This window comes from Toxoplasma gondii, chromosome IX (assembly GCF_000006565.2).
Source record: "Toxoplasma gondii ME49 chromosome IX, whole genome shotgun sequence".
NCBI lineage: Eukaryota > Apicomplexa > Conoidasida > Eucoccidiorida > Sarcocystidae > Toxoplasma > Toxoplasma gondii.
Genome location: NC_031477.1, coordinates 3,239,023 through 3,253,906, shown reverse-complemented (window position 1 = coordinate 3,253,906; position 14,884 = coordinate 3,239,023). Strand labels below are relative to the sequence as shown.

At 52.8% G+C, this 14,884-nt stretch overlaps 2 protein-coding genes across 2 annotated transcripts; both read right to left on the bottom strand.

Moving 5' to 3' along the window:
* Positions 1-1,713: 1,713 nt before the first annotated feature.
* Positions 1,714-10,709, bottom strand: TGME49_289380 (hypothetical protein). Its single transcript, XM_002368332.2, has 6 exons — positions 9,236-10,709; positions 8,458-8,584; positions 7,460-7,816; positions 6,643-7,195; positions 5,482-6,346; positions 1,714-4,821 (listed from the first exon to the last, which is right to left on the bottom strand). The coding sequence occupies exons 1-6, from the start codon at positions 9,888-9,890 to the stop codon at positions 4,613-4,615; spliced, it is 2,766 nt and encodes a 921-aa protein (XP_002368373.1). The 5' UTR covers positions 9,891-10,709; the 3' UTR covers positions 1,714-4,612.
* A 2,254-nt stretch (positions 10,710-12,963) lies between these two features.
* Positions 12,964-14,428, bottom strand: TGME49_289370 (hypothetical protein). Its single transcript, XM_002368331.2, has one exon. It carries the CDS (start codon positions 13,747-13,749, stop codon positions 13,438-13,440), a length of 312 nt encoding a protein of 103 aa, XP_002368372.1. The 5' UTR covers positions 13,750-14,428; the 3' UTR covers positions 12,964-13,437.
* Positions 14,429-14,884: the final 456 nt, after the last annotated feature.

The following is a 14,884-nucleotide window of genomic DNA, read 5'->3' as shown; positions in this document are numbered from 1 at the left end:
ATGGGTCAATCAGCCCCGAAAAGAAGAAGAAAAGGAAAATAACCGCTGCACACCTTCCAGGCACAAAAGCCATGACTCGTCGCTTCGCTGTCTTCTCCACCCCCCTTCCCACCCTCCCCCCTTGACCGACCCCCCCCCCCTACGATCTTTCCCCCACCCCCCTCTTTCCCTTCGTACTTCTTGCCTCTGAAAGAGCGTTCTCTGTCCGCGATGTCCGCCGGAAGATTTGCTAGCGAATTCGTGTTTAAAACTTATGGAGAGAACCCAGCAAACGACGTACTGCGGTCGGATGGCGGCAAAGACGAGCGTGGTGTAAACGAGTGCGTCTCTGTCAGGGGGAACGGAGATGAGTTTTCGTTTTCCGCCCGTCAATAAAGTACGAGCTACGCAAGCAGAAACAGGTTTTTTGCGACTGTACGCCAGAAGCAAAGGAAACTGGAAACTCTTTGCAGCTCTTGGAAAGAACCGAGGGAGGTCCGAGGGAACAAAGGGAGCGCTGCGAGAGCGAGAAAAGGGAAATAGGAAAGGCGACAGGGGTTCCACATCGTTTCCTAGCGTAACATGGTTCTTTTTGATCTCGTCTTTATTTACCTTTTTAGAAACTGCCTCCGCTGCACAGCAATCAGAGAGTCACTTGCGAGTCTCAGCTGAAAATTGAAGCGAACACTCACTTCACGGTCGATGGATCGTCTAGTCAACGGGAGCAAGGATTTCGTACGTCGAAAAGCGTCACTTTGTGTCTCGAGGGATCTCGCCTACAGGACAGGGGGAGAGTGTTTTTCTGCGCAGAAGCAGTCTTGTCTGTTTTAGTCCGGTTTTTAACAAACCCTCGTTTTAGTCTAGTGGAGGGACGGTAACACGGGAAATCGAGGACCACGGTGAGCATGCTTCTCGCGAATTTGGACGGAATGTGGCTCAAATCAAGCGAAAACATACTCAACTGGATTATCAAGTTTGCTTCCGTGTGTCTTGTTCGTATCAGAAGCGACCTTGATAAGCAATTTTTTTTAGACGGTTTTCAGCCTTGCTGTGTAAAAAGGCAAATGTCTTCAACAACGTTGACTTACTCAGCAAGTACGAGTCACGCTGCTGCACCTCCGTGCGTCTCACACCCTAATTAACTTCAGTCGACACCTCACATGTGGACTTCTGCAGGGATTTGTTGTTTCTGAGCCAGAGTCGCTGTCGCTTGGTCTCCAAGGAGCATCCTTCACACATATATATATAATCATATATGTGTATATATATATATAGATATAAGCATATATGATTATATATATATATATATTTCTATATGCCGCGCCATCGACGTGAGCCGTAATCGGGTACTTGCAGGTTGGAAGAGGCAATCGATTGATGATGCGTGTGAATTCATTTCAAGCATCAAAGGCGAAAACGAGGGGAAGGGTCCGCGTTACGGAACTGCGTGTCTCGCATGTTCACCTGCATTCCTGTAGAGACGCTGTCGTGAGCAAAAGGAACGGAGGCAGCAGTGTTCAGGCACTTTGCAGCGCAAAAGAGTGGCAGGGGAACACAGGGGCGAAACGACCCACACACTTCCTCCACCACTAGATATCCTTTTAGAGGGGAGCAGCAACAGTACTCGCGGGGAGGTTTTCAGCGTATTGCCCGGCAGCTCACGACCTCAGTTGGCTTTTTCGAGGAGTTTCAGAATCCTCCCTCTGGCCTCTAAAGAACCACAGAGCTGGTACACGGAGACGCACGGTGCTAGTTCTTCTAGTAAGAACCACTGCACGAACGGAAAAAAGAGTAAAACCAGGAAAGAACACAAGTCGTAGCGGATGCAGGTAGTCAAAGGGAGAAGACAGCTGTCTTCTTTTCCGCAAACGACTCCCCCAAGAAGGATGCGATAATAAGTTACCAGCAGAAAAAAGGGAGTCTGACAAGGTGGAGAGCATACCGCTGCCAGCTGCGTGCATCATTCGAGAGATGCCTTTCGGTGCCGTCACCATTCGTATGGATATAAAGCTCGAAACTGCAGGTCCCCATCGAGAATAAAACTTCTCGCAAGCTACCACGCAACGCGCCAGGAGTAATGCTGCCTTGTCTCGTCGTTCGCCGTGATTGTGGTGCGTTCTTCGAATCTAAATCGGTGAATCCTTCGCAAGCCGGTCAAGCTTGGAAGACTGAAACTCGGGCCACACAGGCGTGCGTACACCTTTATTGCCAAGTAAGCATATAAATGAATCGTTTAATGCTGAAGAAAAGTGACACAGAGACCTCTTAAAGCCTCCGGTAGGCGCAGCTCGGTAGGCGCTTCTGCATACGCGCACGGAGAGGTGAGAAAAACGGTTCGTTTACATGTACCAGCAGATAAGCTCTTCTAGCAGAGGCCGAAAGTGACTTTTCTCCAGATTGAGAACTGAGAAGTGTTCGCTGAAACAGTTTGTGGGCGTTCCCTCACAGCCTCGAATCTCTGTGCGCTATGGCTTCCACGTGGGTGGAGGGAAGAAAAGGAAAAAATAGAACGAAAAGCAGGGTCTCGGACGCCTCCTACGGACGAGAGCGACATGTAAATTCCCTCATTACTGTCTGGGACTTTCCCTCCTCGACAAGTGATTCAGGAACGCACGTTTAGCACACTGTCGGCAGAAACAGGTACTCCGCGGCGATATGGGAGAAATTTTTCACAAGCACCCTTTCCTGGCTCCAGTTTCTCCGTTTTTTCTCTCCAAAAAAGAGGTAGAGCACACAGCGCACTAAACAACAACAAAACAGAACCAATTTTCTCCTTCCGTCACCGGCAGTTACAGAAAGCCACTTGTCTTCGTCACACAGCATGCAACAGCGGCTCTTTAACGGAACGGCTAAGTACGCCACTTGACGGTTGTTCCTGACTTCCATGTGAGACAGTTCTCCCTGGAAAATCACTGCTTTCCGCCCCAGTGGTCACCATTGGACCTCGTTTTTTTCTCAGTTTCCCGTGCACAGCTCTCTCCAGCGAGACGACTAGGTACGTTATTTTGCTGGACGTTCCTGATTTGCATGAGACAAATCTCCCGAGGGAATCCATCTCTATGCACCATCATGACTGTCATTCGGTCTCGTTCCTTCGTCCTGTTTTCCCCTGCGCCTCTCGCTGCAGAGACGAGCCACCAGGATTCTCTGCCTCAACATAGCCATACGTCATCCACAAACGACATCCCTTAGTGACTCACAGGAGAATTCCCGATGCCGGACGTGTGTCAGCTGTACATACACCTGAATTTCCGCGCCAGCACCCGTACCACTTGTACACAACTCTGCTCGACAGAAGCGACAGTCTGGGTTCGCCTGCGGGCTGTGCGAATCGGATGAACAGAACGGGCACACGCGTCGAAATTTCACAGTGCATTCCAGCACAAGTGAGGCATTTCCCCTAGCCAGACGTCGTTTCGGACCACAACAGCCGCTTTTTAGACTGTTTCAACCTCTCAATCTGGCCGCGTTTCAATACACACACTTCACGGCCGGTTCGATTTGTGCGCATTTCATGTTTAATTTTCAGCCACAGGAAATCAATACGACCCTTCGGCCAACAAACATTCCCAGGGTCACAGCGACAATCGGCGCCTTTGTCTGAAGCCGCCTCTCCACATGTCCCTCTAAACCTCAACGCGGCAGCGCACGGCAGCAACGAAAGCCACGCACCACATCGGTGCAGCGCATAGAAAAGAAGGACCGCAGAACTGCAGTCGAAATTTCTGCGAACATGGAACAAGCCGATGAGAGCCTCGTGAACGGGGTCATTTTTTGGTGTCCGCCGGACTGCCCTCTATTTTCTCAGTAGCAGCAAGGACCGCGTCACCTTTCTGTGCCCGGGTGCGGCCAACAACGACGGGAACAACAAAACTCAGCCGATCCATTTCCACCCTACTTTCTACCATCGACGATCTCTCACTACCTGACTCCCCCCTCGCAGTAACACAGCGTCTTCACTCTTCGAGGCGTTGCGCCACGACTGCTTCTCTTGTGCTGCCGTGCTCATTCGTGGCGCTCTCCTTGAACACAGAGACTAACTGTATTGACTGTTCCTAAAGCAACCCGAGTGGGCGTCGCTGAAGACACTCTGCCGGCTAGTTTGTACCTTCGAGAACTCTCGGTTTCATTCGAAAAAACGAATCTATCAACATGTCCCGGCATAATGGAGGCAGTCCACTTTCGGACGCCTCTCACTCGAGACATTGCCTCACGGCCGACGAAGGGAACTCGTCGATTCAACCGGTATATCTCAGATTTGCACTGAACACGGCATTTTGGACACTGTCGACCTCCCCTTCCATCTACCACCTTCAAACGCGTCTGACGAGGGAGGGCGCACATCGCGTGTAGCTTCGCTCTGCCCTCTCTCTATCATCTCTGTCACCGTCTCCCACCGTGCAGAAAACATTCTGGCTCTTCCCTGTTCAACGCCGTCGTCGTCACAGTTCTCTCTGGGGTCCCTGCCCCTGCCCACCTTTCCGCCCGCCTCCGTGCTTCTCGCTTTGCCCGCCCCGCGAAGTGCAGCAACGTCACACTGGGGACCCGCCACATGCCCTGTCGACTGCGCAGGCGCTGAGAATGGCCTGCAGAGACTCCACCAATGATTCGCGGTCTTCTGTTGTCGACCCGCCTACTGCGTCCCGCGGTTCAACAAGCCACAGTCGACAATTAATTGCAGGGACGCTGCAACCTGTGTCCACTGGTTCCACGAATCCAAGCCAGGCCACTTTGCGAAGCGGAATCCCGCCGACGCTTGCTCCATGATCGCTTCGTCCAGCTTTGCCCCCATGGACCCAATCACATCCGTCAGAGGCTTCTGGTGAGACACTTCAAAATCATCTGCAAAAACAATAAAAAACGCGTTCCACCGCAGCAAACGAAACCCGAGGTAATGAGCCTCGACACAAATGGCTGTCCTTCCTTCGACCCCGGACACGAATCAGCACCTTATAAAAATATATACATCTTACGAACATATATATATATGTATATATATATATATATATATATATATATATGGGCGGCACTGCATACACGATTGTTCCGTTTCTCGGGATTTCACTGCTCTCTTTTTCTCTATCTTGTCTCGTAGTGAAATGTGGCGCTGCAAATTATCTAGAGAATGTGGTGTCACCTGGGTGAGAAAGATCCGCAAACAGCTCTGGCTGTCACCCTCACTTCAACCTCGGTACACACTTGTGCGCTGGCGGTTGTGTTCTCCAGTGACTTGTGTAAGTCGCACAGCCCACGGTAGTCAGTAACAGTAGATAGCCTGGATACTCAAAGGATAAGTCCTTCGCCGACCGCATTCCTGTTTCTTCGTTCTGCTTTCTCGCACTGACTCCGTTCGCTCAGCCCAGTAGACTTCTCTGCGGGGTCCCACCTTGCGTGTGTTCAGTATGCACCTCTTATACACGGTCTCGCAACGAAAATGCATCGCCTTGAACTGCTCCAACGTCCTGGCTATCGTGTTCCGTTTCCCTCCGACTTCTGTCTTACCGAGGCCATGTTCGTCGATGAAAACGACGCGTCCGAGGTGAGGGAGGCGAAGCGGGCCTTGATACTTTCTTCCACGTTCCTGAGCGAGGAAGATGAAATCTGAGAGAACGCCGCTGGTAACCAATCGCGTCTCTAGAAGGTGACAGACGTCTCGAGCGACGTCTGCGCAGAAGGCTTTGTACATGGTGGCAAATGTCACTCGCACATCGTCAGACAGGGTGCATGCGGTTTTGCCGCGGCCCATGTTCTTCGGGTCTTTCTTTTCTTTCTCCGTTCCCGCGTTCGTGGCCGCTAGCTCTGCCACAGCCTTGCTGACAGGGCTCTCCGGCGGCGCCTTCTTCTTCTGCGCGCTTGAAAAAGGCGTCGTTTCTGTCGCAGCGACGGCCTGGCGCACCAAGCGGCTGAGGTAGACGGACAAGCCGTGGACCTCGGCGCCTCCCGCAAACTGGACGCTCGACAGCTCGACGTCAAACTTGCAGACCAGCTCGGCAAACGCAGAGACGAAGGCGGAGAACTGCGACCGCGTGAAGGGCGCACTCTTCCCAGCCGCGCCTCGTTGACGCTTCAGGCTGCGGTCGTAGTGGCTCTCAGCATTTCGCTCCATCTCGCGAATGCACATCTCTGTGCGGGTCGGGACTGCCCGAAGATAAGCCGCGCGCTTGATGAACGCCTTCTGGACCTTTCCAAGCTCATCGAGATAGTCGACAGTCGCCCGCACGCGCACCGGCGCACTCGCAGGCAACGCCCCCTTCCCGCCTGGGAACAGCATGGCGCGGAGGGCCTCCAGGTCGTGGAAGTGGTCCAGAAGAGACAGCAAACGCGCCGGCTGCGCCAGGGGGCCTTGCGCTCGGAGCATCTCGTAAGTCTGACCAGCACGCATGCAACACACACCCAGCAAATCCACACACACACATCCGTTTCTCTGTCAACGATGCGCACAAGGACACTCCACTCACCGTGCATATATATATATATATATATATATATATGCATATGTATATATATATATATATGTACATTTATTCATCGGCTTGAACCTTTCCAAAAAGACGAAAGATTATTCAACTCTTTAAAAGCGTTTGAACCGTTCAGCTTTCGTTTCGATTCGGTACGCAAGAGCACCCTAGTGTCTCGTTTGTGTTTTTTCGCATTTCCGCCCACCTTTCTGACGACGACGAGCACATCGGTGAGGTCGACGATTCCGAGGACGTAGGCTTGTGCGACCGCGGAGATGCTGGTGACGTAGGGGACGACGGGGATTCCCAGAGTGTCAAGCATGTTGCTTCTCACGGTCTCTGCGTCCAGTTCGGAGCCCGCGTGGAGTGTATCGACGCTTCGGAAGCGCACGGTGACGCGGTCTCGAGCACCGGTCATTTCCGACAAAAGGACGTCGAGAGGCGCCTGTCGGGGCGCCTCGTGGGCTACGCGCAGCTTGACAGTTCCGCATTTGACGAAGAAGATCGGAAGCATTCGCGAAGACACAGACGCCCCGGCAGCCTCCTGCTCCTCCCGGGTGCGAAAGGTCGAGTAGGTGTGAAGCCAGCGATGACGGTAGAGATCCAGAATCAAGCGGATCTTCCGTGCGGTCAAGACGCCCACCTCGAACGCCTGAGATGCACTCAACTCGGCGCAGCTCCTCGGGCCTTCTTCGTCGTCGCTCGTGACGTACACGTCGTACACCAAGGCAATCGCGTCAACCAGCGCGTGACCCACTCTGGGACCACAACAGACTTTGCAAGACATTTGCGTGAGGGAGGACAGCGACAGAGGTGGATATCGCAGCTCACAACGCCCCAGACTTCACCTCCACATCCATCAATATATGCATACCTACAGGTGGCGTTCACCACACCAACACTCAACATCAAGATAGAAAACACACATACACATACATATAAATATAAACATATATATATATGTATTTATATATCCGTTGTCCAGACGCGCGTGTCTTCCAAAAAGTATCACCGCCCCTCACCTGATGCCGAAGCGCGTGGTGTTGCCGAGAGCCTCCTGGAAACTGATTTTCTTGTTTGTCGGCTGACTCTCTGTGAAGGCTCTTGGAGTTTGTCGGTGCTTCTCGCGCTCGTCCTTCTCCGTCAACGCGCGCGTGGCGGCTGCGACCGTGCGCGCTGCTCCCGAAATGATTTCCTGGAGTGTCACAGCGGCTTTGCTCAAGACGCCGTCTTCGTCGAACTTCTCTCCCGTCTGGACTGTGTGAGAGGCATGCATCTGCGTCGGATCGCCACTGTTGTGTCTGTACACGACGTGCAGAAGGTGCGCCGCCACCTTGTCTGGAACCATCGCCGAGAGGCCAATCGCCACTTCCAGGTCCCTGCCAAGAAACGCATGCAGTGAATGAAAATCGCAGAAAAGACAGAAGGAACGAAAGATTTCACTTGGGAAGAAGGCGGTGAAGACAGAGTAGAGAAACCAACAAAAAGAGCACAGATTCAAGCATACAAACGAACATGCGAGAGGAACCTTGGCACCTGCGAAGAAACAAGAAGGGTGCACCTGGTGATGTTGGAGAATTTGTGTGACGGAACGACTTACACTCAGTCTAGCTATGGCCGTTACGTTCTTTATGCCGGCTCTTCTGAACGGTTATGGTAACTTCTTAAAGACGCATTGAGAACGCCACACTCCCTTCTCATAATCGGCCGATTCGCGTAACAAAGTGTACTTCTGTGTCCGGCGTAGTCCGGAAAACAAGGATCCCGTCAGCGCCTCCCGACTCCTCGTGGATTCCAAGGAGAGAGAACTTCTTCCACCAGTGTCGAGATACGTACGACTCTCGGTAATGCATGCAACTCACGCTTATCCGGAACCCCACTTCACACCGAACAGTCATCATTGTGCGCAAACAAAACCAATATACACCTGTGTCAATATGTATATATATATATATATACATATATATATATATATATGATGGGGGAATCGAACAGGAGCCTGCTGGGGAGACAGACGTACCTTTCGGCCGAATCTCCGACGAACATGACCTTCGTATTCTCGTCGATCCGAGACTCGTTGACGGGGCGCCCCTCCGTCAGCACCTTGGTCATGAAGGAAAGTTTATTTTCTCCTCGGCCGTATGTGCCTGCAGAGAGAAGAGAGAAGAGAGAAGGTGCAAAGGTGCATCGAAGAGAGAGACCGAGTTCCCGCGCCGGGCGAGCGCACAGACAGCGAAAATATTTCTTTCGGCGTGTCTTGTGGGAGTTCATACGTCGTCTTTCCAAGACTCAACACTGCGTCCTCCTTTCCACGGCTGCCTCTGGGGTGAACTGGTTCAATCCTGAATGCGCAGGGAGCTAACGAGGAAAAAAAGCTTGACAAGCTAAGCAATGCCTCGCAATCTCGCTTGAGGCAAGGCAGCAGCCCGTGGTGGTCTACCACGTCGACAGGAATCCAGTGGAGAGCGAAGCATATTTGAAAACTCCTCAAAATCCAGAGCCTCAAAGAAGAACAAGAAAAACGACAGCAAAGGGAGACGACGCGTAGAAGAAAGCATGCTCAAAAACTCATCAACGAAACAACGTGGAGAAGAAAATATCCCTTCCAGGTGTATCTCCCGCACTCTCCTCCACGTGTCTGCGTTCTGGAAAGCAGAATGTCTGTCACCTGTGAACATGGACGAGCTCGGCACATGTAAATGCCTATATATCGATATGTCCCTGTACATCTCTCTCCAAACATGTTGACAGCATGCACTCGGTGTTTTTTCACTTTGGGGCTCTCTGAGGGGTCTTACCTCTTAAAACGCTAGCAGGTTTCATGACGTTCTGAGAGCCGACGCCCCACTCAGGGGCATTGTCGCCCATGATTTGTCTGGCACCTCGAGTGAGGATGGAAGTGAGATGTCGCATGAGGTTTGGAGGTCTAAAGACCGGCAAGTTGGGTCGAGCTGTAACGACCATGGCTTTCGACGGAGGCGCGAACTCCGTCAGTTGTCCGCTCTTCAAGTTCCGCGCATGCGGTCCGAGAGCGAGGAGGAACAGAACGGCGCTGAAGCCGGGGTACTCCGATCCCCTGGGATATCGGTCATCGACGCCACCGAGGCTATTGCCCATGACCTCGTTCCAGCCTCCGGAGGCGATGACGGTGTCGTCGATGTCGAGAAAAAGTAAAATGTTTCCGGCCTGCACTTCTTTTCTCGAAGTGAACACACTGACAGATGCCGCATCGAGGCAGGGAACCTGCTCCCAGGACCCCAGCGACGCGGTCGCGTTCTCCGCCGTCTCCGGAGGAGAGCCGACACACGCCAGAGAGTCCAGGAGCTCGGCTGAGTTCTTCTGTGATGCTCCGAGAGCGCAAGGAAGAAGAGACAAGAGAAACAAGCACAGGATACTGCCGGGAGAGACCCCAGAGGCGGGGGGGCAGGGTGCTCTTCGCCGATTCGACTCCATTGCGGAGAAGGCGACGCAGCCCAAAACAGAGACACCAAGAGAAGGACGAGACACTCCGAGAGCCACAGGGAGAAAGACAGAAAAAGGGAAGACTCTGTCGACGCCTCTGTGCTTTTCTGTGGTTGGGCTACAGCAACGGGGAGAGAGTGAGTCGGTGTGCGGTGGCAGCGGCTGCGGTGTCGCAGACCCCAGAAGACAGAAACAGCTATGCGGTTCACGGTGTCGACGATCCAGATCTCTTTTCCTCTTTGTCAAAGTTTGAGGTGTCACGCACGGTGCTCAGTTCTCTCTGGACTCTAGATTACGGGGATACGATCCTGGGCAGTGCTGAGAACGGGGAGAAGCAGCAAGAGACAAAGGCGGCCGTTTTCAGGGAGAGAAGACGAGTTTCGCAGTGGGAGTTTAGGTGCGAAAAGAAGAAGAAACGAGCTGCGGCAGAGACCCAGGTTTCGGTAGACACTGGACCGACGAGAGACGGCCACACGCAGCGGCACATCAGAGACGGAGGGAATCGAGACCCGGATAGCCGCCTCCAGTGCACGCGTTTCGCGGTGCGTTTGATTCCCACTCGAAAAGCCCACCACGAACCCAGAAAATACAAACAAACGGAAAGGAAAACTGAAACTCGGCAAGAGAAGGCCGCAACGCCGTCCCCGACGCCCCAGATGTCCGCTGATAACAGCGTAGAGGGACACACGCGGAGACGGGTGCTGGTGAGGAGTGGCGCGTTCGCGGCTGAGGCCTGCGAGAGTGAGTTAAGGAAACGAGACAGAATCTTGCAGACGAATTTGAGAAAGAAAACAAGAAACTCGGGAGCACAGACTCTTCTCTAGTCAGCGAAAAGGGAACGAGTTACACCCGACATCTCACTCGCAGGGCGCTCCCGGCACGGCGCCGTCGTCTTGCTTGGCCCGAACGCCGAAGAGCGGCGCGCTTCCAAAAAACGCTTACGCCCCCTCGCGATCCCGGCAATGAGGAAAAGTGGGAATTTCTTCTTCGAAAAGAATGGGACGCAAAGCAGGCGCGAAGTGCTTAAGACAAAAGGGCCGTTTCAGAGTGCTAGAAATGAGAAATGACGCCCTCAATGTCTTGCCCGTGTCCTGGCGCTGAGATCTGTACATACACCCGCAGAAGAGAGGTCGGCACGGGCAACTGGAGACTTCCATCCCGAAACCGACACCGAGATCTTCTTCTGCTAAACAAATTTCCGACAGAACTCTTCCTGTCTGTCACGTCTAGGTGAGTGTCGGAAGCGTCGTCTGGCTGTAGCCAGAGAATCGGCGCCAGAGTACCGGGTACAGGCGGACAGATTCACCGTTCGACCCACAGATCTAACACAAGTGCCGCGTTGGGGCTAAGTGGAGCCTCCCCTTGTTTCTGTTAATCGACGGCTGCTCCAGCTTTCATTGAGCTATTTCACAGGTCTTTCGCTGCTGAGATGCGAATGGAACGCGTCTCGCGAGATACTTTTGTATCAGCGCATGCGACTTCTCAGTGGAGGGCATCATCAAAGAAAGACTATTTTTGAAACGCAGATTTGCTAAGCACAGGCGATCAAGATTTAAGCGTGCGACCGGTTCGTAGTAGTTGCCCCCAGAAAGAACTTGCAAATAGGCCTGCCTCGGAGATACGGAGTCGGACCAGAAACGCTGCCGACTGAGGCATGTGCAGAGGCTTGTGGTGCACAACTTTGACAATTTATCATGGTCATATGCATTACTCTATGGAGGCTCAGTGAGAGTACAAAGGACCGCTGCTCGTTTGTTGGGCCGCTGTCTGTAGCTAGGATGTTAAACGTGGCGAAACGGAATCAGATCCCAGAAATAAAGAATAAAGCCACAAACAGCGGGGACAGATCTATGGTTGGTAGATCTCTATTGTTGCACCGACAAGTTCCTTCTTAACAGTGGAAACCGACAATCACCCCATCACACGGGAAGCACAACAACGCTTGGAAGCAGTGAGGCTTCATTATAAATTCGTTCATGAAACAAAGGGAGCTGTGTCTCACCTTTTCGTTTCTAACAAACTGGCAAACCGCGTGCAACTAAAAGTAACTCCAACCGCCTACGGTGTACGGCATAATCCAGGTGTATTGGGACCCAAGTGTGAAACACAACGACATCCGTTCTTGTGTGCATCAGGACCTGTTTGCTCTGACACCTGCCACAATCTCATTTTGTGTGGTCGTCGCAGGATCGTTCTGTTACCGGGGATATCTTGTCAGTCCTCTGTACCCGAAGGTCCTAAGCGCGACACACATATGCCCCATATAGGTAATCCGAAAAAGAGATTCATTTGTGGAGTCCTCATCAGTTACAGAGCCTGTTGAAAAGAAAGGAAGGCAACCAAGAACTCGAACCTCGCCCGGTCTCCTAAACATATATCTCGTTTGATGCAGGTTTGATACAGCGCGACCCTAACTTTATGTAAAACGTCACTGGCATGCTATGGTGCGAAGTTCCTCGAAGCCGGTTTCTCATCCTCTAGACGACATGCTGCACAGACAAGTGTGCAAAATTCCTCCAGATTGTGTCGCATCGGCGTCCTGCTTTCAGATCGTACCATAAGAATGCTCTTACTGGGACTTCCACTTCAGCTCTTCTGCACATCCGCCAGGCGTTTATTAAAGTCGGTTCTGCCTGAGTGTCGTCCTGTTCTGAACACACTGAAATCTCTGGTGTCACTCGTGCTTCGAAGCGATGCAAACAAAATCTTTCTCTCTTCACTAGTCACCGCAGTGGTCCGTAGTGCCACACATTTCAGTGCTCGTTTGATGTTTGCTCCCTGAGTCGACCCCAGGCTACGACGGGCCGACCCTTCGCTTTTTTACAAAATCCCGCGATAATGTGCAAGACACGTAGAAGTGCCGGATTTCAATAACCTATTGTAAGACATCCGAAGTATGAGGCTACCGACCACACTCGCAACCATTGCGAGTGATTCACGTACTCTCTACCTCAAAAACGCGTGGAATGTGTGGAGACGACAGTCGACTTCTTGTAGCCTAGCCCCTACTACAGGGACTTTGCCTTTTATCCGTGTTCGAGCAGAACCCCATAAATACTGGAAGTGTGACTCTGCGATGCGATACATGCAGTCTCTTTCGTCTGCTGATACTGTAGTTCGACTGCCGTAACTTGTCTGTGAAAACGGCCGGCGACCTGTGTATTTTTCAGCACACAGTCACGTAGCCCAGTGACAGCAGTATTCGCAACGGGAGCCCTTGAAGAACGTTTTTTTACCGAAATCCACGAAACGTTCTGGATACTGCTTCAACAGGAAGTGGGCACAAAGAGTTTCATATCGCCTGAGAAAAAGAGACAGAGCATGAAGTGACGGGAGGCCAAACGGGGGTCTGCCCGCTTGGGAGGTGCTGACCAACTCAACCAAGATTTAGCGCGCTACATTGACTTCCTATAGCCATTGTCGCTGACGACGGAAAACAGATAGAGTGGGGTAAACGCGGTCTGCACGCCAGTCAACGCACTTGACATCATGTGATATGCCGGTAAGCATAGACTGCCTTCCCACCGGCAACGGTTCGTCACCGCGGCGCTGTTCCTAGCCAGCGCCATCGACTTGGCAGGTCCTGGACTCTGTGTTCGACGAATGCGGAGAACGCGTGTTTGGCGCTGCATGCAACCTGGCAGGCGACGGCAGTTCTGCTGGTAGGGGCAGTATCCGTGGCGCCTGCGCAGGGATCATTGCTCTGGTAGCAGCTGCCGCTGCAGGTTGGAACTCCGGTGACTGCGGCCGCCGCTTCCTTGTACGCAACTGCGCCGCGGTGAGGAGCTTGCTGGGCTTCTTTCAGAATTGTAGCTGTAGTGCGTGCAGGCCTCTGCGCTTCCGCATGCATTTACGCAGGCGTCCAAAGTCACGTTCCCGAGCTCGCCGCACACCGTTGCATTGGAAGTGTAACCTCTATCGATGCATGCACGTCGCGGGTCGCTGAGAGGCTTGAGGTACCGCCTCTTACTCCGCAGGCTGGCTGCACTCATGCTTCGGATTGTTCGCTGGGGGTTTGCTCCTGGGCTTCAGCGCCCTGGCTGGGAGCCTTCGCCCCGTTGATGGAAAAATACATGGTACCGTCTTCAGCTGCGTGGACATCCACCTCCGAATACTCCTGTCCAAATTTCGCACCAGCCTGAACGAAGGACATTGCTTCCGGTTTTTCAGCATTGCCGCCCAAGCCTCTGACGCGGACCGCTTCACCGAGGCCCGGGAGGCGGGCCATAACGCCAACAATGGCGACTGCGAACACGGCTGCGCACTTCATTATTTCGGTGGTTTACTCGAGGAAAAAGGGAAATCGGGAGCAAGGACCAAGGAAGTCAACTAAAAAGTGTAACAAGTAAGAAACTCGTCGCGAAGCAGCTCGCCGGTGGTCCTTCTGGTGATGCCCCGTGTGCCATGGCTAGATAGAGGGTCGCCTCCACCATCGACACAGTCTCGCTGGCAGCGCTCTCCGATTCTCTCCGGGCTTTCTCGCTATCTGAATCTTTTCTCGGGCTAGCTGCGCATTATCTCCGAGGACACTAAACGAACAGTGATGGGGGGACGGCCTCTCGTTCTGTTGTCCCGCGGCGTCCTCGAAAAACTAAGGGCTTGGTCCGAGCAAGTCTTGCGCCCACCCCAGGCGTACCCCGGAAGTACAAGGGTAACTGTGGAAGGCGAGATTTCCATCGAAAGGACCGAAACGGAGTTGTGGAGCGGAAGTCACGAACCTCCTGATAGGCGTATTTCGCCGGTGCTTACATACACCTGAATGAGCACCTACGACTTCATGCGGAAAACGTAGTGTGAGTGACTTAAGTCGAACGAAGCATTTTAAGCTGCACACAATATGCGAGACAGAGCAACAGCGATCGTTACGAATCGGTCGTCGCTAGAGTGTGAGGCGCCATGTGTTTCACGGGAAAAAGCGAAATTTGAAGGTAGTCTCCTTCCATCCCTCTGCGTTTCTTCTGGGGAATATTACCCAGGACATTTTC